Source organism: Chlorocebus sabaeus, chromosome 5 (genome assembly GCF_047675955.1).
Source record: "Chlorocebus sabaeus isolate Y175 chromosome 5, mChlSab1.0.hap1, whole genome shotgun sequence".
Taxonomy (NCBI): Eukaryota; Metazoa; Chordata; class Mammalia; order Primates; family Cercopithecidae; genus Chlorocebus; species Chlorocebus sabaeus.
In genome coordinates this window covers 28,280,238-28,304,930 of record NC_132908.1, presented here as the reverse complement: position 1 = coordinate 28,304,930, position 24,693 = coordinate 28,280,238, and the positions used below count along the sequence as shown (strand labels likewise).

The 24,693-nt window shown below is 46.2% G+C and overlaps 1 protein-coding gene across 2 annotated transcripts in view; it reads right to left on the bottom strand.

Annotated features, from left to right (window-relative positions):
- ITGAM (integrin subunit alpha M) overlaps window positions 1-23,258 on the bottom strand; it is a 79,867-nt gene extending 56,609 nt beyond the window's left edge. Inside the window, exons 1-12 of one of the 2 annotated variants that reach the window (XM_007990737.3) lie at window positions 23,070-23,258; window positions 21,266-21,371; window positions 17,478-17,581; window positions 17,094-17,164; window positions 16,828-16,945; window positions 11,956-12,080; window positions 11,047-11,192; window positions 9,519-9,672; window positions 7,321-7,471; window positions 6,283-6,356; window positions 5,975-6,104; window positions 4,936-5,078 (exon numbers count right to left, since the gene is read on the bottom strand). In XM_007990737.3, coding sequence (XP_007988928.2) covers window positions 4,936-5,078; window positions 5,975-6,104; window positions 6,283-6,356; window positions 7,321-7,471; window positions 9,519-9,672; window positions 11,047-11,192; window positions 11,956-12,080; window positions 16,828-16,945; window positions 17,094-17,164; window positions 17,478-17,581; window positions 21,266-21,371; window positions 23,070-23,097 — 1,350 coding nt within the window. In that variant the 5' untranslated portion in view covers window positions 23,098-23,258. The remainder of the gene's footprint in view (window positions 1-4,935; window positions 5,079-5,974; window positions 6,105-6,282; window positions 6,357-7,320; window positions 7,472-9,518; window positions 9,673-11,046; window positions 11,193-11,955; window positions 12,081-16,827; window positions 16,946-17,093; window positions 17,165-17,477; window positions 17,582-21,265; window positions 21,372-23,069) is intronic. The other variant, XM_007990746.3, reaches the window with a different exon arrangement.
- Window positions 23,259-24,693: the final 1,435 nt, after the last annotated feature.

Genomic DNA, 24,693 nt, shown 5'->3' with positions numbered 1-24,693 from the left:
CAGAATTTCATATCCAGCCAAACTAAGGTTCATACGTGAAGGAGAAATAAAATCCTTTACAGACAAGCAAATGCTGAGAGAGTTTGTCACCACCAGGCCTGCCTTACAAGAGCTCCTGAAGGAAGCACTAAACATCGAAAGGAAAAACCGGTACCAGCCACTGCAAAAACATGCCAAATTGTAAAGACCATCGATGCTAGGAAGAAACTGCATCAACTGATGAGCAAAATAACCAGCTAACATCATAATGACAGGATCAAATTCACACATAACAATATTAACCTTAAATGTAAATGGGCTAAATGCTCCAATTAAAGGACACAGACTGGCAAATTGAATAAAGAATCAAGACCCATCAGTGTGCTGTATTCAGGAGACCTATCTCACATGCAGAGACAGACATAGGCTCAAAATAAAGGGATGGAGGAAGATCTACCAAGCAAACGGAAAACAAAAAAAAGCAGGGGTTGCAATCCTAGTCTCTGATAAAACAGACTTTAAAACAACAAGGATCAAAAGAGACAAAGAAGACCATTACATAATGGTAAAGGGATCAATTCAACAAGAAGAGTTAACTATCATATATATATATATACACACACACATACACACACCCAAAACAGGAGCACCCAGATTCATAAAGCAAGTCCTTAGAGACCTACAAAGAGACTTAGACTCCCACACAATAATAATGGGAGACTTTAACACCCCACTGTCAACATTAGATAGATCAATGAGATAGAAAGTTAAAAAGGATATCCAGGAATTGAACTCAGCTCTGCACCAAGCAGACCTAATAGACATCTACAGAACTCTCCACCCCAAATCAACAGAATATACATTCTTCTCAGCACCACATCGCACTTATTCCAAAATTGACCACATAGTTGGAAGTAAAGCACTCCTCAGCAAATGTGAAAGAACAGAAATTATAACAAACAGTCTCTCAGACCACAGTGCAATCAAACTAGAACTCAGGATTAAGAAACTCACTCAAAACCACTCAACTACATGGAAACTGAACAACCTGCTCCTGAATTACTACTAGATACATAACGAAATGAAGGCAGAAATAAACATGTTCTTTGAAACCAATGAGAACAAAGACAGAACATACCAGAATCTCTGGGACACATTTAAAGCAGTGTGTAGAGGGATATTTATAGCACTAAATGCCCACAAGAGAAAGCAGGAAAGATCTAAAATTGACATGCTAACATCACAATTAAAAGAACTAGAGAAGCAAGAGCAAACATATTCAAAAGCTAGCAGATCGCAAGAAATAACTAAGATTAGAACAGAACTGAAGAAGATAGAGACACAAAAAACCTTCAAAACATCAATGAACCCAGGTGCTGGTTTTTTGAAAAGATCAACAAAATTGATAGACCACTAGCAAGACTAATAAAGAAGAAAAGAGAGAATAATGAAATAGATGCAATAAAAAATGATAAAGGGGATATTATCCCCGACCCCACAGAAATACAAACTACCATCAGAGAGTACAATAAACACCTCTATGCAAATAAACTAGAAAATCTGGAAGAAATTGATAAATTCTTGGACACATACACCCTCCCAAGACTAAACCAAAAAGAAGTTGAATCCCTGAATAGACCAATAACAGGCTCTGGAATTGAGGCAATAATTAATAGCCTACCAACCAAAAAAATTCCAGGACCAGACGGATTCCCAGCTGAATTCTACCAGAGGTACAAAGAGGAACTGGTTCCATTCCTTCTGAAACTATTCCAATCAATAGAAAAAGAGAGAATCCTCCCTAACTCACTTTTTTTGAGGCCAGCATCATCCTTATACCAAAGCCTGGCAGAGACACACACACACAAAAGAGAATTTTAGACCAATATCCCTGAAGAACATCGATGCGAAATTCCTCAATAAATTACTGGCAAACTGAATCCAGCAGCACATCAAAAAGCTTATCCACTATGATCAAGTTGGCTTCATCCCTGGGATGCAAGACTGGTTCAACATATGAAAATCAATAAACATAATCCACCATATAAACAGAACCAAAGACAAAAACCACATGATTATATCAATAGATGCAGAAAAGGCTTTTGACAAAATTCAGCAGCCCTTCATGCTAAAAACTCTCAATAAACTAGGTATTAATGGGATGTATCTCAAAATAATAACAGCTATTTATGACAAACCTACAGCCAATATCATACTGAATGGGCAAAAACTGGAAGCATTCCCTTTGAAAACTGGCACAAGACAGAGATGCCCTCTCTCACCACTCCTATTCAACATAGTGTTGGAAGTTCTGGCCAGGGCAATCAGGCAGGAGAAAGAAATAAAGGGTATTCAATTAGGAAAAGAGGAAGTCAAATAGTCCCTGTTTGCAGATGACATGATTATATTTAGAAAACCCCATCATCTCAGCCCAAAATTTCCGTAAGCTGATAAACAACTTCAGCAAAGTCTCAGGATACAAAATCAATGTGCAAAAATCACAAGCATTCCTATACACCAATAACAGACAAACAGAGAGCCAAATCATGAGGGAACTCCCATTCACAATTGCTTCAAAGAGAATAAAATACCTAGGAATCCAACTTACAAGGGATGTGAAGGACCTCTTCAAGGAGAACTACAAACCACAGCTCAACAAAATAAAAGAGGACACAAACAAATGGAAGAACATTCCATGCTCATGAATAGGAAGAATCAATATCGTGAAAATGACCATACTGCCCAAGGTAATTTATAGATTCAATACCATCCTCATTAAGCTACTGATGACTTTCTTCACAGAATTGGAAAAAACTACTTTAAAGTTCATATGGAACCAAAAAAGAGCCTGCATTGCCAAGACAATCCTCAGCCAAAAGAACAAAGCTGGAGGCATCATGCTACCTGACTTCAAACTATACTATAAGGCTACAATAACCAAAACAGCATGGTACTGGTACCAAAACAGAGATATAGACCATGGAACAGAACAGAGCCCTCAGAAATACCACACATCTACAACCATCTGATCTTTGACAAACCTGACAAAAACAAGCAATGGGGAAAGGATTCCCTATTTAATAAATGGTGCTGGAAAAACTCGCTAGCCATATGTGGAAAGCCAAAACTGGATCCCTTCCTTATACCTTATACAAAAATTAATTCAAGATGGATTAAAGACTTAAATGTTAGACCTAAAACCATAAAAACCCTAGAAGGAAACCTAGGCAATACCATTTAGGACACAGGCATGGGCAAGGACTTCATGACTAAAACACCAAAAGCAATGGCAACAAAAACCAAAATTGACAAATGGGATCTAATTAAACTAAAGAGCTTCTGCACAGCAAAAGAAACTACCATCAGAGTGAACAGGCAACCTACAGAATGGCAGAAAACTTTTACAATCTACCCATCTGACAAAGGGCTAATATCCAGAATCTACAAAGAACTTAAACAAATTCACAAGAAAAAAATCAAACAACCCCACCAAAAAGTGGTCAAAGGATATGAACAGATAATTCTCAAAAGAAGACATTTATGCAGCCAACAGACACATGAAAAAATGCTCATCATCACTGGCCATCAGAGAAATGCAGATCAAAACCTCAATGAGATACTGTCTCACACCAGTTAGAATGGCGATCATTAAAAAGTCAAGAAAACACAGGTGCTGGAGAGGATGTGGAGAAATAGGAATGCTTTTACACTGTTGGTGGGACTGTAAACTAGTTCAACCATTGTGGAAGACAGTGTGGCGATTCCTCAAGCATCTAGAACTAAAAATACTATTTGACCCAGCCATCCCATTACTGGGTATATACCCAAAGGATTATAAATCATACTGCTATAAAGACACATGCACACATATGTTTATTGTGGTGCCATTCACAATAGCAAAGACTTGGAACCAACCCAAATGTCCATCAATGATAGACTGGATTAAGAAAACATGGCACATATAAACCATGGAATACTATGCAGCCATAAAAAGGATGAGTTCATGTCCTTTGTAGGGACATGGATGAAGCTGGAAATGATGATTATGAGCAAACTATTGCAAGGACAGAGAACCAAACACCATATGTTCTCATTCATAGGTGGGAATTGAACAATGAGAACACTTGGATACAGGGTGGGGAACATCACACACCGGGGCCTGTTGTGGGGTGGGGAGACTGGGGAGGGATAGCATTAGGAGATATACCTAACGTAAATGACAAGTTAATGGGTGCAGCACACCAACATGGCACATGTATATATATGTAACAAACCTGCATGTTGTACACATGTACCCTAGAACTTAAAGTATAATTTAAAAAATAAAAATAAAATAAAAAACTATAGGCACCATATCATGGGTGCAGTCCTATCTCAGGAATTTGCAAGAATGATTTTGACTACAGAGTTTTGCCTCACTCACTAGTTCCCACATAATATGTGACCATGCTGCTTTTGCAGGGGTGATATTCAAAATAATGAACATCTGGGGCTGCACAGGTACTGAGCAGGGCCATAGCTGGAGCAGATCCTGGAGGGTCTGTGAAGTGTCCTGCCTGACCTCATAGTTGCTGGATCATAGGGAAGCCCACAGAGACTGGGGAAGCACCAGAGTGCATGGCTGAGGAAGAATCCACCATTTATCAATGAATACGGAATTAGTTCAATATTTTATTAACTAACAGGGCTATCCTGGTTATATATGGGTTGAATACCAGCTCTGAGTACAGGAAGACCCATAGAGCGCTCTGTACAGGCAAGCGTTGTTATCTATCATTAAAAAGCTGAGGACACAGCTTTCTCAAATGCTAAGCTGATCCCACAACTTCCCAGCTCACAGCCTCCAAAGGCTCCTTTACAAGAGGGCCATGCATGTCATCTGAATGCCCCTCCTGGAATCTCTAAGCCCCCAGGGCGCCTCTGTTTGCACATTCATGCTCCACAAACCACACTCACCTGGGTGCCCTTGACATTGGCGTTGGACTCCCACATGCCAGCGTTCTGCCTGAACATCGCCACCAGGCCGATGTGCTGATATCGAGGTGCCCCCAGAACCAGGTTTTGCACCCGGTTCCGCAAGATGACGGTGGCAGCATAACCTGAAGGTGGGGGTCTGAGAAGTGAAGTGCATTCCCTGACCCCTCCTCCACCACACAGACCCACTCCTTGAGTAGGCACTGGGGCAGCCCCATGCTTGCTGTGTTGGGGTAACTGATCCCTACACTATATTTCTCTTTATGAACATAATTACAATTCAATTTAGAAGTCTCTGGCCGGGTGCGGTGGCTCACACCTGTAATCCCAGCACTTTGGGAGTCTGAGGCAGGCGGATCACCTAAGGTCAGGAGTTCCAGACCAGCCTGGCCAACATGGTGAAACCCGGTCTCTACTAAAAATACAAAAAAAGGCCGGGCACGGTGGCTCACGCCTGTAATTCAAGCACTTTGGGAGGCCAAAGCAGGTGGATCACCTGAGGTCGGGAGTTCGCGACCAGGCTGACCAACATGGAGAAATCCTGTCTCTACTGAAAATACAAAATTAGCCAGGCGTGGTGGCACATGCCTGTAATTCCAGCTACTCAGGAGGCTGAGGCAGGAGAATCGCTTGAACCTGGGAGGCGGAGATTGTGGTGAGCCAAGATTGTGCCATTGCACTCCAGCCTGGGCAACAAGAGCAAAACCCCATCTAAAAAAAAAAAAAAAAAAAATTAGCCAGCGGTGGTGGTGCATTCTTGTAACATCAGCTACTCGGGAAGCTGAAGTAGGAGAATCGCTTGAGCCCAGGAGGCAGAGGTTGTAGTGAGCCGAGATTGTGCCATTGCACTACAGCCTGGGAGACAAGAAAGAAACTCCACCTCAAAAACAAACAAACAAAAATTGAAGCTTCTGTCTTTAAAGCTATCCCAAGAACCTATGAAAGACCTAGACATCTATGCTAGTTGACTTATGCCAAATCCTGACCCCTTCTTAGAGCAACCCTTGCCCTCCCCACTTACCCAAGTAAGCATCATTCATGTCTGAATCCACTCTGGTCATGTTGATGAAGGTGCTTTTCTCGTTTGATGTATATAGAAAGGCTCCACCAGCCCAGTCATAGCTCCCCACAGTGCTCAGCAAGGGGCCGTTCTGGGAAAGAGGTAGAACAGGGTTGATGAGGAAGGAAGAAGGGACCACCGCTGCCCCTCACAGAGCTACCTCCCAAGTACCTATCACAGAGAAGAGTCCCCAAACCCCCGCATCTCTCCTATCTCTTCTTTTTGCTACCCGCTGCCCCACCCCCGCAATTTAATGAAGGGCCACTTACAGATGTGATGGCAGCACTGAAGCCTTCCTGAGACATCTCATGCTCAAAGGAGCTGGTACTTCCTGTCTGAGTACCTGTGAAGAGGAGAACTTTCTACACTAAAGAAAGCAGAAGGCTGGGCACGGTGGCTCACGCCTATAATGGGAGGCTGAGATGGGCAGATCACTTGAGGTCAGGAGTTAGAGACCAGTCTGGCCAACATGTTGAAACCTCGTCTCTACTAAAAATACAAAAATTAACTGGGCGTGGTGGTATGCGCCTGTAATCCCAGCTATTCGGGAGGCGGAGGCAGGAGAATCACTTGAAGCTGGGAGGCAGAGGTTGCGGTGAGCTGAGATCGCACCACTCCACTGCAGCCTGGGCAATAGAGCAAGACTCAGTCTCTAAAAAAAGAAAAAGAAAAGAAAGCAGAAGAACCTGGAATAGGTACTGAAAACCCAAATGCTCTGGTGGCCAGACAAAAGGAGACTCCGACGGAATCTGTGTCAAGCTGGACAGCATATGTCCCTCTTAGAAGGGTGACAGCCATTCACCTCCAGCCACTTCCTGCCAAGTGGGAATGCGGTCTTCAAGGTCTTCAAAGTGTCTAATCTTCCAGCTTTTCAAGATAAGCCATAAACCCAGACTGTATATGAAATCCCCCAATTTCTCAATTCCTTTTATTCAACAAACGTTTATTGAGCACCTTCTGAGTACCAGGCACTGTTCTAAGCAATTGGGATATAATAGTGAACCAAACAGACGACTGCTGGCAACACAACCAAATTTCTGTTAAAACACTGGGTGGGATTTGACACCCCCATACTCCAATTTACCAGCCTATAGCCAAGATTTGCAAAATTAGAGGTAAAAGTATGGATTCTTTGACTTCAAAGGAATTGACGAAGTGAGGCTGGGACTGAGAGCTGAAGGAAGTGGAGAGAGTTGATGCTGGGGGATATCAAGGGTTAGGAAGGTCTGGATTCTAGAGGGGACTATGTGTTCTGGGGTGGAAGGCTGCCTAAGGAGCTGCTCTGGGAACACAGATGCCTGACTCACCCTCGATCGCAAAGATCTTCTCCTGAAGCTGGTTCTGAATGGTCTTCAGAGCCTCAAAGTTATTCACCTGGAACACGTGATCACGAGGTGGCTTGGATGCAATGGTATTAAGCTCTTGGCGGGATTTCAAACTGCGGAAGGCATCTCCCACCTGTTACCAAGGAACAGAGGCCAAGTCATGGTCTGAGGGTAGCAGTATCATCTGACAAAGACAATTCTGCAGGAAAGTAGTCTGAACCATTATTCATCAAGTGAGGAAATGCATCAGAAGGTCCCTGAGACAGGGTTGCCAGGTATAGTTGGGCAGGTTGTACACTGCATGAGGCACTGTGCTAAGGAAGCAAGTTGGGGCAGAAATCCAGCTGCTGATCCATGTGCTGTGCCATGTCTCCTCGTGTGGAGCTGACCTCCGCCTAGAGGAAGGTGAGGTTTTGTCTTTATATGAAGGTATTTCCTACATGCCAAGGCATGTATCCATGGTTATATCGCTTTCTGTGTCACGCAGGTGCTGTCGTAGTTTGATTACACTGATGATCCTGACTCCTTGCCTCTTCCTGTATCCAGGCCTTTTTCCCTAGCGCTCTGCTGTGCCCTCCTGCTCTTGGTGGAGTCATCTGCCCACTTCATTACCTCTGGGCTCAGGCATGAGTCTTGCTTTAGCCCATTGTATATAGAGCACCCTTGACATAACTGACTCCATCTTAGAAAAAGGCTCCATTGTATATTTCACAGGGCACTTTGCCAACAAGGATAAGGTTGTTTTAAACAAATTTTTTAAATAGGCCAGGTACGATGGCTTATTCCTATAATCGCACACTTTGGAAGACCGAGGCAGTCGGATCACTTGAGGTCAGAAGTTCAAGACCAACCTGGTCAACATAGTGAAACCCCATCTCTACCAAGAATACAAAAAAAAAAAAAAATTTGTTAGGCATGGTGGTGCATGTCTGTAGTCCCAGCTACTCAGGAGGCCGAGGCACAAGAATTGCTTGAACTCGGGAGGTGGAGGTTGCAGTGAACCAAGATCATGCCACTGCACCCCAGCCTGAGCGATAGAGCGAGACTCAGTCTCAAAATAAATAAATAAGTAAGTAAACAAACAAATAAATACATACATAAAACAAACAAATAAAGACTACATCCAACCAGATAAGGACACAAACAAGCACATTCTTCCCTGTCTGTTCTCACCAGAGGGCTCTGTGACTAGAAGAAATCTAGCCTTCACCAGCTCAAAGCAGCCGTTGGAACTCACACCTTGCAGTCGCTTGTGATGAGAGTCTGGCATTTGCCGCCGAGGACTCTGCCACATCAGAGATTCTGCCTTGCAAGATTAATGTGACTAGGACCCTTGGGCCCAGACCAGGAGTCCTTTTCATTCATCCTTTCTCCTCTTTCTTTTTCTTCTGATGTCAAACATTACTTTGTTTGTTGTGGAATGTTTAACCTATAACTTTTATATATTGATTAAGTATACTATTATATATAGTTTGCAATATTGACTGATTCGTGGGTGGCTTGAGCCAGAGTGTCCGAGTGAACAGGATGCACTAAGGAGAACTGCCTCCTTGGGAATTCCATGCAGCTCGTGGCATTTGTGATTGAAACAGGATCAACGAAAGCCTGATGTTGCAGAAAGACACAAACCTGCATGGACCTGGTTATCTCTAACCTTGCACTGCTCATGACACCCATGGATGTTATCAAACATGATGCAGAGGCATGAAAAAGCACTTGCAACATCTCCACTGTTCTCTTGCTCCCGTTTTCACCATGAGGACATGCCCAGGCTAGCCCTGGAGAATGAGAGGCAGGTTGCCAAAGGGCCAAGTCACCCCAGTGGTTCCACCCAAGGCCATCAGGTCCAGCAGATGACATAGCTGGCAACCCTCAGAAGCAGAGAGAACCTGGCCAAGATCAGCAGAGCAGCCTGCCAACCTGCAGCTAATGGCTGAGGAAGGCCATTGAAACCAGAACTCTTGGCTGGCTGACCCACAGGCTTACTTATTATTTTAAGCTGCTGAATTTTGGGATAGTTTATTACATAGCATTGATGTGGCAACAGATAGCTGATATGGTGTATATGAGCTAGCAATAGCTCTCATGTCACTTTGATTTTATTAATATTTGCAAATTGGAGGATGGACCCACATAGAAACCCTCCACAGAAGCATCACCCTGAGAGCGGCATTCCATACCCCAATGACGTAGCGAATGACTCCCTCTCTGTCTGCCTCAGGGATGACGTCCTCATATCCCAATGGATCGCCAAACTTTTCTCCATCTGTGATGACAACTAGGATCTTACGGGCATTCTGTCGGGCTCCCTGGTTGACGTTAAACAGTTCTCGTCTGTGCAGGAAAGAGGAGGGACAAAGTCAAATGCAAGCAGATGACATGCTAATTTTTTTTTTTTTTTTTTTAAAGAAACAGACACTCACTCTGTTGTCCAGGCTGGAGTGCAGAGACACAATCATAGCTTACTGCAGACTTGGACTCCTGGGTTCAAGCGATTCTCCTGCCTCAGCCTCCTGAGTAGCTGGGACTACAGGCATGTACCACCACACCTGGTTTATTTTTTTATCTTTTTAGAGATAGAGTCTCACTATGTTGCCAATTGGTCTCGAACTCTTAGACTCATGTGATCCTCCCACCTCAGCCTCCCAAAGTGCTGACATTACAGGTGTGAGCCCCCGCACCTAGCCAGAGATGCTATTAACGTCAGAAAGGAAATGTCAGCAGAGTCCCAGACACAGATACAGCTAGGTGAGGCCTCGGAGGGGCTCCGTCTCCCCTGAGACTTAGCACCAAGATGCAACTGCCCCAGGACCTGGAAAAGCAGCAGGGAAGGGAAAGGAAGCCTTCACGGTTTTTGTTTTTATACTTTCGCATAATTTGGGGTTTTCAACTGAGTATTATTACTTTTGAATTTTAAAAAAATATATATTTATGGCTGATGCCTGTAATCCCAGCACTATGGGAGGCCGAGTCGGGTGAATCACCTGAGGTCAGGAGTTCAAGACCAGCCTGGTCAACATGGTGAAACCCCGTCTCTACTAAAAATACAAAAATTAGCTGATGGTGGTGGTGGGCGCCTGTAATCCCAGCTACTCGGGAGGCTGAGGCAGGAGAATTGCTTGAACCCAGGAGGTAGAAGTTGCACTGAGTGGAGATCAGGCCACTGCACTCCAGCCTGCTCCGTCTCAAAAAAAAAAAAAAAAATATATATATATATATATATATATATATATATATATATATATATATTTATGTATATATACACTTAATTGGCCTTCAGGAAACCTCTCCCAGAGCACTGCACCAGCTCCCCAGTGCCTCTAGGACACTACAGTGCTTCTTGTACTTCTGTCCCAACCCCATCCTTGCCTCTACACACACCCCAAAATCAGAGCGAACTTCCCAAAATGAGACATGGTGATGTCTCACCACGGGCTGTAAAGCCGCCTTTGGTTCCCTGGCCTGAGCCGATCTCTCTAGCCTCCCTCCAGGCACTTTTTCTCACTTCCCCACTCCACTCCCACCTTTCACTCACGACTTGTCCTTTGATGAATATACCACACACAGCCCCTCCTCCCCACCTCTGCCCGTGGGGGAGCATCCTCTACCACCCCTGTCTGAACGGCTCCCTTCATCCATCAAAGCCCAACTAAAAGTGTCTCCTCCTCCCTCCATCCTAAGCGAAAAGGGGAAGGTGGGGAAGCTTACACCACTTTGCGGATGGCCGTGGCCGTGTGTGTCCGCCCATACAGCTGCGTTATTGAGTTCACCAGTGATCTCGGGTTAGGGTTGCCCTGGAACTCTTTGAAGGTAAAGTGAGTCCAGAATTCTTCGGAGTACTGCATCAAAGAGAACTGCGGAGGGGGTGGCTGGTGTGATGCTGGAGAAGGTGCCCCCACCTCTCAGACATCTCCCAGCAAGCTCCACAAAGATCTTAAACACTCCAGTCTCCAAATTCCTCCTCTGCACTGCCCCTAATCCCCTGCCTCACCAGGACAGAGAGCTGCCAGCAGCTCCCATCTCTCCTCAATACTAGAAGACGGCCAGCGGCCAGGAGCAGTGGCTCACACCTGTAATCCCAGCACTTTGGGAGGCCGAGGCGGGTGGATCACCTGGGGTCAGGAGTTCAAGACCAGCCTGGCCAAAATGGTGAAACCCCATCTCTACTAAAAATACAAAAACTAGCCAGGCGTGGTGGCATGCGCCTGTAATCCCCACTACTCGGGAGGCTGAGGCAAGAGAATTGCTTGAACCCGGGAGGCGGAGGTTGCAATGAGCCGAGATTGCGCCGCTGCACTCTAGCCTCAGAGACAGAGCAAGACTCTGTCTCAAAAAAATAAGAAATAAAAATGAAAATAGAACTCAGCCAGCAATGACATGTGGGCTCCATCTGCCATGCCAACCCTTAACAATTAGAGCTGCCCGCTTTATAAAAGGCTGAAAGAATGCTGAGACTGCATCCAGTAGAGCAGAAAAGAGACTCAGGAAGGCAAACCACAATCGATTGTCAATTTGGCAACGTCTGCAGTTGAACTGGGAGGAGAACGTGGTGGCCCGGTTGCCATGTATCTTCCAGCCCTGTGTGGGCTCTTCCCTAACCTACCCATGAACCCTCACCAAGGTTTTGGACTTTTTTAATTGCTCCATCATGATCGAGACAAAATCCTTCATCTGCTGAAATTCACGTGGGTTGATGCTACCAGAGCCGTCAATCAAGAAGACGATGTCCTGTTCAGGACACCCTGAGGAAGGGGAAAAAGAGTATGAATCAAGTAATTTGACACTGGTGTTTTGGGCTATTTTGTATGTCAGCTCTCTGCTGAACAATGAGAATATAGGACCCCGTCTCTATAAAATATATATATATGTTATATAATATATAAAAACATATATATTATAGAGATGGGGTCTCTATAAAATATATATTTTTTATAACATATATACATATATGTTAAAAATTAGCCTGGCAGAGTGGCACATGTCTATAGTCCCAGCTCCTCAGGAGGCTGAGGGTGGGGGATCATTTCAGCCCAAAAGGTTGAGGCTGCAGTGAGCTATGATCACGCCATTGCACTCCAGCCTGGGCCACAGAGAAGGACCTTGTCTCTAAAAAATAAATAAGTAGTAAACAAACAAGAGCAAATGAGTATGGAAAATTTTCGTTAATTCTGCCCAAGGGAATCAGGGAATGTGGTGATGTTTGACTGGATCTTGAAGAACAGGAAATAACTTGCCCAGCTGGGCACAGTGGCTCGCACCTGTAATCTCAGCACTTTGGGAGGCTGAGGCAGGTGGATCACTTGAGATCAGGAATTCGAGACAAGCCTGGCTGACATGGTGAAACCCCATCTCTATTAAAAATACAAAAAGTTGCTGAGATCGCACCACTGCACTCCAGCCTGGGTCACAGAGCAAGACAAGAAAGAAAGAAAAGAAAGAAGAAAGAAAAGAAAAAAGAAAGGAAGAAAGGAAGAAAGAAGGAAGGAAGGAAGGAAGGAAGGAAGGAAGGAAGGAAGGAAGGAAGGAAGGAAGGAAGGAAGGAAGGATTCATTTGCCAGATAAACAAAAGGAATAGATTCTAGAAAAGAGAATGGCACACACACACATAAAGCGATGTGGAATGTGCTCCTCTGCCTTCTGCCCCATCCCCAAATCCACTTTCTACCCATCGCCACTCAGCTCTGTGGCCTGGGAGGTCAACCTGCAGGGACCCCATTACCAGGACTCTGTTGCCCTCTGGATTCCCATTGGATTTGGTGGACGAGGGGACTCAACAGAAGACTGGAGGGAGGAGGACAGTGAGGTCCGGGTGTTCTCCCATTGAGGTTGCTTGGGCACAGCTATGTCCTTCACAAAAGACCAACTGTTCCTCAGAAGGAGGCCAGCCCCACATGACTCTCTCCAGACCCTGGTGAGCTCTCCCTCCCCTCAACCCATAAGCCCAGGGGTGAAAACAGACCTGCTTGCCCAAGGCTTGCAAAGTCCCTGATGGCTCCCTTAGATCTCTCACAGTTTTATAATTACTCCCTTTATAAATAAACCCCCCTCTTTGTAAATAAATCTTACTGAAACTGCCTTTGCAAAATTATGACAGAGACAGTGAAAGAGATCTAACCTAAACCTACTCCATCTTACTTCTAACCTCCAAGCTGTCCTTGTTCATTCCTGGGTGTAGGCTGAACTAACTTTGGGAGAAACTTAGTTTATAGTTTATAGTTTATAGTTTAAACAAAGATCATAACAGCCCTTTCCCAAAGCAGACCTCCTTCTTGCCTGGGGACTAACATGAGTCACAAGATTAGAAATTATGGTTTAGGAGTCATGCAGCTGGAGGCTACAAGATTCTGACCCTCCCTAAACTGCTCCTAAAATCAGCACTTGAGATATTTTGCAGACCTTGCACTTGACGGATCAGCTGGCACTGCCCAGATCAATAAACTGGCTCATCTGATCTTGTGGCCCCCACCCAGAAACCGACTGAACCCAAGAAGACAGCTCCGACTCCCGATGATTTCATCCCTGACCAATCAGTACTCCCGCTCACTGGCTCCCCCTACCCACCAAGTTATCCTTAAAAACTCTGCTCCCCAAATGCTCAGGGAGACTGATTTGACTTGATAATAAAATTCTGGTCCCCTGCACAGTCGGCTCTGTGTGAATTACTCTTTCTCTATTGCAATTCTGCTGTCTTGATGAATCGGCTCTGTCTAGGCAGCAGGCAAAGAGAACCCCTTGGGCAGTTACATTACTGGAATGTGCTTTTGGTCCCAGCTGAGACTCCTACTGATACATGGGACAAGGGCCTCAAAAGGATCCTGGCAGAATCCAGGAATGCTGTTCGATGGAAACAGCACTACAGGGGCAAACGTATGTGATGGCAATGGAAACCCAGCGGTGGCATCAAGCAAAGAACAGCGGGTAAGCGCCTCTCTACTCCAATAAGGAGTTTGGCTTTATCTGTAGGCAATGGGGAGCTACAGAAGGTTCTTAGAAAAGGAAGTGAGATGATTTGTTTTGTATTTTAGAAAGATTGGCAGGGCACAGTGGCTCATGCCTGTAACCCCAGCACTTTGGGAGGCCTCCTGAATAATTAAGACCACAAGCACACATCACCATACCTGGCTAATTTTTTTTTTTTTGTAGAGATGGTGTCTCATTATGTTGTCTAGGCTGGTCTCCAACTCCTGGCCTCAAACAATGCTCCTAACTTGACCTCCCAAAGTGCTGGGATTACAGGTGTGAGCTACCGCACCCTTTCGAATTTTGAACCAAGTGTATGTGTTATATGTTTTTTAATAAATGAAAACATTTTTAAAGAAGTAGTCTTGAACCCTGAGAGTGAGGTCTAAAGAGGTAGAGGTGTTAGCTGAAGCCACAGAACTGGGTGATTTCAGGAAAGAAGAACACGTGGGTGAAAAGAGAACCCGGAACCCAGTGCCCCTAGGTGGAGAGGGAGGTGGAGGCCAGCCAGGGGTGAAGAGAATGCACTCAGGAAGTTTGGGTGGTGAGGGTGGGGAGAGATGGCAGGAGATGAGGAGATTGGAAGAGAGAAGATCATTTTCATGGCTATCAATTGTGGTGGTTGATCATTTTTCAGATACAGGTAGAATGAGAATGTTTACAGCCAGAGGAAGGGTGAAGTTAAATGTCCTAGAGAGAAAACAAGTGATTCAAGAGATGCTGGGCCAGGCGCAGTGGCTCACACCTGTGATCCCAGCACTGTGGGAGGCTGAGATGGGAAGATCTCCTGAGCCCAGGAATTTGAGACCAGCCTGGGCAACAAGGTGAAACCCCATTTCTACAAAAAATACAAAAATCAGCATATGCACACCTGTGATCCCAGCTACTCCGGAGGCTGAGGCACAAGAATTTCTTGAGCCTGGGAGGCAGAGGCTGCAGTGAGCTGAGATTGTGCCACTGCACTCCAGCTTGGGGGACAGAGCAAGACCCTGTCTCAGAAAGAAAAAGGAAAGAAAAAGAAAAAAGGAAGACAGGTGATCACCTTAGTTGGTACATGAGAGACTCTCAAAAGTCCAGATGGAAGAATTTAGTCATGGAACGGAGAAGAGACAGGTCTTCCTCTAAAACCAGTGAGTCACTGCCAGGAGTGCTGTCTTTATGGAAATTTGAGAAAAAGGAGAAAGTGCAGTGTTATAGCTCTTTCAGAATTTGCCTAACAAATTCCAGTGAAGACTGGAAAACCGTTTATTAAGATAAAATAAGAGAAGGGGAAAGTGGAGGGAGTCCATGCCCGAAGCTTTTGTTTTCTCTGTGGGGGAAGGAGGATTATCTGTAGAGGGTGAAGTATAGAGGAACAGGGCTTGAGAAAGAAAAAAAAAACATGCAAGGGAGAAACATTCGCCTATGGTGCCAGAATCAACATGAAGACAAGCAAAAAGATGGCAGAGCCATTGAACAAAGCAGTGGGAAAAAGCAACTGGAAAGATCCATGCACCCTGACCAGGCACGGTGGTTCATGCCCACCACTCATTCCCTGGCTCATTCCCAGCACTTTGGGAAGCCGAGGTGGGCAGATCACCGGAGCTCAGGAGTCCAAGACCAGCCTGGCCAACATGGTGAAATCCCATCTCTGCTAAAAATACAAAAATTAGGCGGGCGTGGTGGCGGGCACCTATAATCCCAGCTACTTGGGAAGATGGGGCAGGAGAATCGCTTGAACCCTGGAGGCAGAGGTTGCAGTGAGCCGAGATAGTGCCACTGCACTCCAGCCTGGGTGACAGAGCAAGATTCTGCCTCAAAAAAAAAAAGTCCATACAGTCGCTCAGAATCTCAATCAATGGAGGTTTGGGGAACAGGGGTCTGGAAGGCAGCCCCCCAAGATGGTTCCCAAGATTCCCACCTCCTGCCAACGACACCTTGCGCCATTCCCTGCTCTGCAGTGTGACCTGGACTCATTTTTTAAAGACAGGGTCTTGCTCTGTCAGCCAGGTTGGAGTACAATGGTACAATCATAGCTTACTGCAGTTTCAACTTCCCAGGCTCGAGTGATCCTCCTGAGTAACTGGAACTACAGGTGTGTGCCACCACACCTAGCTAATTTTTTTATTATTTTTTTTTTTGTAGAGACGAGAGTCTCCCTATGTTGTCCAGGCTTGTCTTGAACTCCTGGCCTCAAGCAATCTTCCCACCTTGGCCTCCAAATAGCTAAGACTACGGGTGGTCATCACCACACTCAGCTAATTTTTTTTCTTTTTTTTTAGAGACAGGGTCTCGCTACATTCCCCGGGCTGATCTCAAACTCCTGGGCTCCCAAAGTGTTGGGATTGCAGGTGTGAGCCACTGTGCCTAGCCAAGGAGTTTTCCTAAAGTGCAAGACCCTAGCACCTCCTTAGCCTCCCTCTCCAATGGGACCCACTTCCCCTACCCTTCTGCACCCAGAGCCCAGATTTTGAGCAGATGTCACCTCAGTCCTGCCCCCTCCCCTGGTCTTTTGCTGCCCATCTGTTCCCTCTGCCAAATGCAACCCACCTCGGAGGGTCCCTGGGAAGTTCTGGGGCTGCTGCCGTAGGTTGGATCCAAACAGGAAGCAGAGCCCTTTCACATACGTGTTCTCACTGCAAATCTGGTGCATGGTGGGGCCACAGGCCTAGGGGGAAGGAGCCAGTGGAAGGGGCTGCCCCTGCTTCCTGTCCTTGTACCCCAACACCTCCACCCTCCACAAGACCCCCCGCCCCACCATGCATGGGCCCCCAAACACCCCCATTAGGATGCTCCTCTGATCCAGGGCCACTCACCAGCAGCTGGGAGGGGCTGGTGGTGGCTGCCAGGGACAGGCCCAGGGACATGTTCACAGCCTCCTCGGGGACTGCGGGGACAGATATGGGCAAGGTCACCCTCGGTGGGGACAGAGAAGGCTGTGGAAGAGCTGGGCAGGGATCACCTCCATGTGGGAGACAAGGAGGTCTGACAGTGAAAGGGGATCCTAGATCTTGGGAAAGAAAGGAACATGGAGGGATTGCCTGGGGATGTCTAGGGGAGAGACTGCAGGCAGAGGAGAGGGTAGGGAGGCAGACACCTGTGCCCCCACCACAGATCCTCCAGCACACAGGAGTGCCTGGCAAGTCCCTTTGTGTTCACAGGGGGAATCCCAGTCCTGGCCCGGCGGGGCGGTGACTCACTCTGCAGGCGGATGGGCTCGCATGAGCCTATGCTGTAATCACACTGGTAGAGGCTGCCCGTTTGGTTGGCAGCCACTATCTCCTGGGGGGCTCCAACCACCACCCTGTGGGGAGAAGTGGAAATAGAGAAAACTCCAACATGTGGGGAGAGAAGGAGACCACAGAAGAAGCTCTGCCACCTAGAGGAAGGTGGGGGCCCATACCCTGATTCCTGAATTCCCATGACTAGGAGGAAGAATTAGTGAAGAAAAAAATGGAAAAATGTTAAGACTCAGAATGAGAAAAGGTCTTCCTAAGAATGACACACAAAAACCAGAAGTCATGTAAAAATAGGGCCAGGCGCGGTGGCTCATGCTTGTAATCCCAGCACTTTGGGAGGCCGAGGGGAGCAGATTGCCTGAGCTCAGGAGTTCAAGATCAGCCTGGGCAACATGGTGAAACTCCGTCTCTACTAAAAATACAAAAAGTTAGCCAGGTGTAGTGGTGCGTACCTGTAATCCCAGCTAGACAGGAGGCTGAGGCAAGAGAATTGCTTGAACCCGGGAGGCAGAGGTTGCAGTAAGCCAAAATAGCACCACTGCACTCCAGCCTGGGCGACAGGGCAAGACTCTGTCCCAAAAAATAAGTGAATAAATTTTAAAAGTAAAAATAGTTCAATTCAAGCTGGGCACCATGGCTCATGCCTGTAATCCCAGCAACTTGGGTGGTTGAGGGGGGAGCATCACTTGAGGCCAGGAGTTTGAAACTAGCCTGGGTAACATAGCGAGATCCCATCTCTACAAAAAGGTTTTTAAAAATTAGCTAGGTGTGGTGGTACACACCTGCAGTCCCAGGCCAACTTTTTTTTTCTTTTTTTTTCTTTTTTTTCTTTTTTGAGACAGGGTCTCACCCTGTTACCCAAGATGGAGTCCAGTGGCATAAACATAGCTCACTGCAGCCTCTGCCTCCTGGGCTCAAGCAATCCTCCCACCTCAGTCTCCCAAAGTGCTGGAATTACAGGCATGAGCCACTGGACCCGGCCCACACAGTCATTTCATTTAGTTTTATTTTTATTTATTTTCTTTCTTTGAGACAGATTTTCACTCCATCACCCAGGCTGGAGTACAGTGATGTGACCTCGGCTCACTGCTGCAACCTCCGCCTCCCGGGTTCAAGCGTTTCTCCTGTCTCAGCGTCCTGAGTAGCTGGGATTACAGGTGTGTGCCATCATGGTTGGCTAATTTGTGTATTTTTAGTAGATATGAGGTTTCGCTATGTTGGTCAGGCTGGTCTTGAACTCCTGGCTTCAAGTGACCAGCCCAGCTCGGCCTCCCAAAATGCTGGGATTATAGGCATGAGCCACTGCGCCCGGCCTCCACACAGTCATTTTAAATAAATTTCTGGACCGGGCATGGTGGCTCACACCTGTAATCCCTGCACTTCAGGAGGCCGAGGCGGGTGGATCACGAGGTCAGGAGATCGAGACCATACTGGCCAACATGGTGAAACCCCGTCTCTACTAAAAATACAAAAAAATTAGCCAGGCGTGGTGGCATGCACCTGTAGTCCCAGCTACTCGGGAGGCTGAGGCAGGAGAATCGCTTGAACCCAGGAGGCGGAGGTTGCAGTGAGCTGAGATCACTCCACTGCACTCCAGCCTGGGTGACAGAGCGAGACTCTGTCTCAATAAATAAATAAATAAATAAATAAATAAATAAATAAATAAATAAATTTCTGTATGTGATAAACTACCATAAGCATATTCAAAAGAAAAATACTACACAAAGGAGAGAGATTCACAACTCATACCCCAGACTACTTCCTTCAGTGTACTCAAAGCTTGTACAAACTAGTAAAAAAAAAAAAAAAAAAAAAAAAAAATTGAAAAATGGCCAACAGAGAAGAAAAACATGTTCACAGAAAATACCTCTCTCATTAAAAAAAAGAAGCAATTTAAAGCTAAATTAAGATACTACTTCTCACCTATTCAATTTGCAGAGATCAGTAAGTTTGATAGCACACTGAGTTGGCAAATGAGTGAGGGAGTATGAGGAAGTAGGTATTTTCATGAATTTCTGGTGTGAGTGTAAATTGTTGCCACTTCTGTAAAGGGTGATCTGGAAAAATCTATTAAAATTGCACGTGCTCATGCACCCCAGGATACCGCAATCCCAGTCCTAGCCTTTACTTCCAAATAGGCTTGCACATGTGCAGAATGACAGCATTGTTCATACAGCAAAAGTTTGGAAACAATCTAAATGTTCATTAACAAGAGATCTAATGTAATGTAAAAGGGGATTACAAACCAAGTGCAGTGGCTCACGCCTGTAATCCCAGCACTTTGGGAGGCCAAGGCAGGTGGATCACCTGAGCTCAGGAGTTCAAGATCAACCTGGCCAACATGGTGAAACCCCGTCTCTACAAAAATACAAAAATTAGCTGGGCGTGGTGACAGAAGCCTGTAATCCCAGCTACTCAGGAGGCTGAGGCAGGAGAATGGCTTGAACCCAGGAGGCAGAAGTTGCAGTGAGCCAAGATCGTGCCACTGCACTCCAGCCTGGGCGACAGAGCGAGTCTCTTAAAAAAAAAAAAAAAAAGTAAATTATAGTACCTCCAAATTTATGGCATGCAATGCAAGCATAACATGGAATTAATGGACTTATCAGGTCAAATCAGCAGGCTGTATTATGGGAGAAAAAGCAAAGAGCAGAGACCAGCCCCCTTCTTCTGGAAAGGTACTATCACCTCCACAAATACTATTTCTGTAAAGGTAAATGTTTTAGGCTTCGGGGTGCATACAGTCTCTATCACAGCTCCTGGATTCTGCTATTACAGCTCAAAAGTGGCCATAGCCAGGCACAGTGGTTTACGCCTATCATCCCAGCAAGTTGGGAGGCCCAAGCAAGAGGATGACTTGAGGCCAGGAGTTTGAGATCAGATTGGGCAACAGAGTGAGACCTCGTCTATACAAAAAAATCAAAAAAGTAGCTAGGTGTGCTGGCACATGCCTGTAGTCCCAGCTACTCGGGAGGGTAAGGTGGGAGGATTGCTTGAGCACAGGAGTTTGAGTCTACAGTGAGCTATGATTGCACCAGTGCACTCCAGGCTGAGTGACAGAGCAAGACCATGTCAGAAAGGAAAGAAATAAAGAAACGGAAGGAAGGAAGGAAGGAAGGAAGGAAGGAAGGAAGGAAGGAAGGAAGGAAGGAAGGAAGGAAGGAAGGAAGGGAGGGAGGGAGGGAGGGAGGGAGGGAGGGAGGGAGGGAGGGAGGGAGGGAAGGGAGAGAAGGGCGGAAAGGAAGGAGGGAAAGAGGGAAACAAGGAATGAGAGAGGGTAGGAGGGAGGTAGGAAGGAAGGGAGGGAGGGAGGCGGGGGGTGCAATAAACGGTAAGTGACAAGTGAACGGGGTTGTTTTCAATAAAATTTATTCACAAAAATAGGCAGCAGCCTGCAGGCAGGCCTTAATTGCAGTACAATGTGTGCTACACATGGTGTGTTGGCTGAGGGAAGGAACGTGTATGTGTTATGTACACATGGAGTCTCCCCAAAGCAATACACAAGAAACCATTCGTCAGGTCCCTCCTGGGAAGGGAACTGGGGGAAGGGAGTGAGAAAGAGAGTTTTACTCTTATGCCCTTTTGCATCTTTTGAATTTAGAACACTGTAAATTCAAAAGATAAATTTATTGTATCTTTTGAATTGATTTATCTATTCAAAAATATCACTCAACGAAATCGCTGATTTTTTTCAGGTATGTAAGTCTTGGAGAGAAAGCACTGAGAAAGGGGGCTCCATCTGAGGGTCTCACCTGGATCCCTGAAGCTGGACCACGCTCTGCCCGAAGCCCTTTGCGTTCTCTTGGAAGGTCATTACGTTTTCAGTGTCCAGGTTGAACCCATGACATAAGGTCAAGGCTAAAGGGAGAATGGGGGAAGAGTGAAGCAGAGGAAAGTAGCATGCCAGCCAGGGGCAGGGGTACACGTCTGTAGTCCTAGCACTTTAGAAGGCTGAGGCAGGAGGATCACTTGAGCCCAGGAAGTTGAGGCTGCAGTGAGCCCTGATTGTGCCACTGCACTCCAGCCTGGGCAACAGAGAGATATCCTATCTCAAAATAAAACACATACACACACACACACACACAAAATAATAATAATAATAATAATAATAATAATAATAATTTAAAAGAAAGCAATGGCTGGCCATGGTGGCTCACGCTTGTTATCCCAATAATTTAAGAGGCTGATGTGGAAGCATCACCTGAGCTCAGGAGTTTAACACCAGTCTAGGCAATACAGTGAGACCCCCATCTCTACAAAAAATAAAAATTTAGCCAGGTGTAGTGGTAAGTGCGTGTAGTCCCAGCTACTTAGGAGGCTGAGGTGGGAGGATTGCTTGAACCCAGGAGGTCAAGGCTGCAGTGAACCATGATCATGCCACTGCACTCCAGCCTGGGCAACAGAGCAAAACCCTGTATCCAAAAAAAAAAAAAAGAGAGAGAGAGAGAGAGATAGCAGCGTGTCTTCCGGCTCCATTCCCTTTCCCGTCCATTCAGTCACCCTAACTAACCCAGCATCCAGATGTCTGCCTCCCAGGTACAGCTCTGATAGCCTGAGGCAGGGATTAGCACACTTTTTCTATAAGAGCCAGATAGTAAATTTTAGGTTTTGCAGGCCAAGAGGCTGATAGAATATGTTGCACAAGTACTCATACAACAAGACAGAAAATACTTCCACAAATTTGTCATTAGGGAAATTCCAAACGAATGATTAAGTACAATTTGTTCGTAATACAGGTTTATGAATGGGACAAATAGAATTCTTTGGGGGTGATGCTCCCTATCATCAAATCGATTGTCAGTGTTCATCTTCAACCTCTGGCTGGCAGGTTGTGCAAAAACAGGTGGTGGGCCATATCGGGCCCCCAGGCCACTGTTCGCTGACTCCTGACCTAAGAACTGCTGTCATGAGATACGTCCAGTCCCGCTCTGAATTCCAGCCTCCCTTCTGAGCACCCAAATGGTCTCTTCCCCCAGTGTCACCACAATCATGATTTGCCCAACAGTGAAGTTTCTATGCATTCTCAATTAGATAATTTCCTTCCTATGCAGCTCTCAAGCATTTCCTTCCCTTTTGTGGAGAATTTCATTTTCCACAACATACAAGCATAAAAGGAAACAAACTCAAATCGTTTTGATTCATCAGTCATTCAACAAACATTTGTACCCGGGTCCTTGGAAAATGGAACCGGAGGCAAAGTGGAGATGGTGAGAGGGGATCCAGGAGGAAGTACTCAGGAAGGGGGTCTCACACTTGCTGTGCACCCTGGGCCATGTCACTTCTCCTCTCTGGGCCTCCGTCTCCTCATCTGTGAAGCAAGGGGACCAACCAAGCAGCCTTGTACAGTCCATGAATGTGGTCATTCATCCAGGCTTCCCTGGCCAGCCTGTCTGGGTCTAGCTGTTCTCCCTGCTTCTTCTTGAACCCTTTCTCCTTCCCCAAATCCCCTTTGCCTCTCCCCAGACTGAATCCTACATACTCTGGGCCCTCTCTTTATGACAGACCCAAAAGTTCCCCTCCTCCCCACCCAGAGTCCCCCGCCCCACCCCCATGCACCTGTTAACAGAAGGACTCTGAGAGCCATGGCTGGAAGGAGCCAGAACCTGGAAGGAGGTGAACCGGGGGTTGCAGGCGCCACTGAGGAACCCCAAGGAAGCCGCCAAAGCAAGGAAGGGCAGAAAAGGAGAAGTAGGAGGCAGAAGTCTATCGGAGATTGAAAGGAAGAGGGCGGAGGCTCAGTGAGCACACAGCCCTGCCTGGTCTTCCTCCCAGTCCTCCCAGGACTGCCCACAGCCTGCCCACCCTTCCTCCGCAGCTTCCTGGCTCAAACCATCAAAGTCACTACCACTATCCAAAAGGTGCCATTTGTCACACACTCGTTTCTTGGGTTGACCAAAGCTTATGAACAAGCTGAATAGACTTAGCCTGCCTCCTGGAATTCATGTTCTAAACATTAATACGGGCCAGGTGCAGTTGCTCACGCCTGTAATGCCAGCACTTTGGGAGGCCAAGGCAAGAGGATTGCTTGAGCCTGGGAGTTTGAAACCAGCCTGGACAACATAGAGAGACCCTGTCTCTACAAAAAAATATTTTTAATTAGCTGGGCACGGTGGCGCGCACCTGTATCCTCTGCTACTCGAGAGGCTGAGGCGGGAGAATTACTTAAGCCTGAGGTCCAGGCTGTAGTGAGCTATGATCACACCACTGCACTCCAGCCTGGGCAATATAGCAAGACCCCATCTCTACAAAAAAAATACATTTAAAAAATTAGCCAGGCATGGTGGCACATGCCTGTAGTCCTAGCTACTCAGGAGGCTGAGGCAGGAGGATTGTTTGAGCCCAGGGGTTTGAGACTGCAGTGAGCCTTAATAATGCCACTGCACTCCAGCCCAGGTGGCAGAGTGAGACCCTGTCTCAACATAAATAAATAAATAAATAAGCAAACATTAATACCAATCAAACAAGTGTAGGAGGTCAAACTCTGTGTCTTCCTGGAAACACACTTTGCAAAATGTCCCTCCTTCAGTCCATGGAAATGGGAGCACCCTTCAGTCAGAGCTGTCCTCATTTGTAGCCATCAACAAGGACAACTCAAGTACAGGCACACCTTGTGCTTTTTAAGTATTATTTTGTGCTTTTTTTAGAGACAGAGTGTAGCTCTGCTTCCCAGGCTGGAGTGCAGTGGTATAATCACAGCTCACTGCAGCTTCAATTAACCTCCTGGGCTCAAGTGATACTCCTACCTCAGCCTTCTGAGTAGCTGGGACTACAGGCACATGCCATGGCCAGCTAATTTTTTTTTTTTATTTTTTGTAGAGACAAGATCTTGCTATGTTGTTCAGGTTGTTCTCAACCTCCTGGACTCAAGTGATTCTCCTTCCTCAGCCTCCCAAAGTGCTGAGATTACAGGTGTGAGCCACTGCATCCAGCTTATTTTGTGTGTGTGTGTGTGTGTGTGTGTGTGTTTTAAAAAGGCCTCAAGCTCTTCACCCAAGAATTTTCACTACTAGTAATTTATCCTAAGAAATAGTGAAGAAGTATAGTCAAAAGTATATGTACAAGCTTGGCTGGGCTCGGTGGCTCATGCCTATAATCCTAGCATTTTGGGAGGCCAAGGCGGGTGGATTACTTGAGGTCAGCAATTGAAACCAGCCTGCCCAACATGGTGAAACCTCATCTC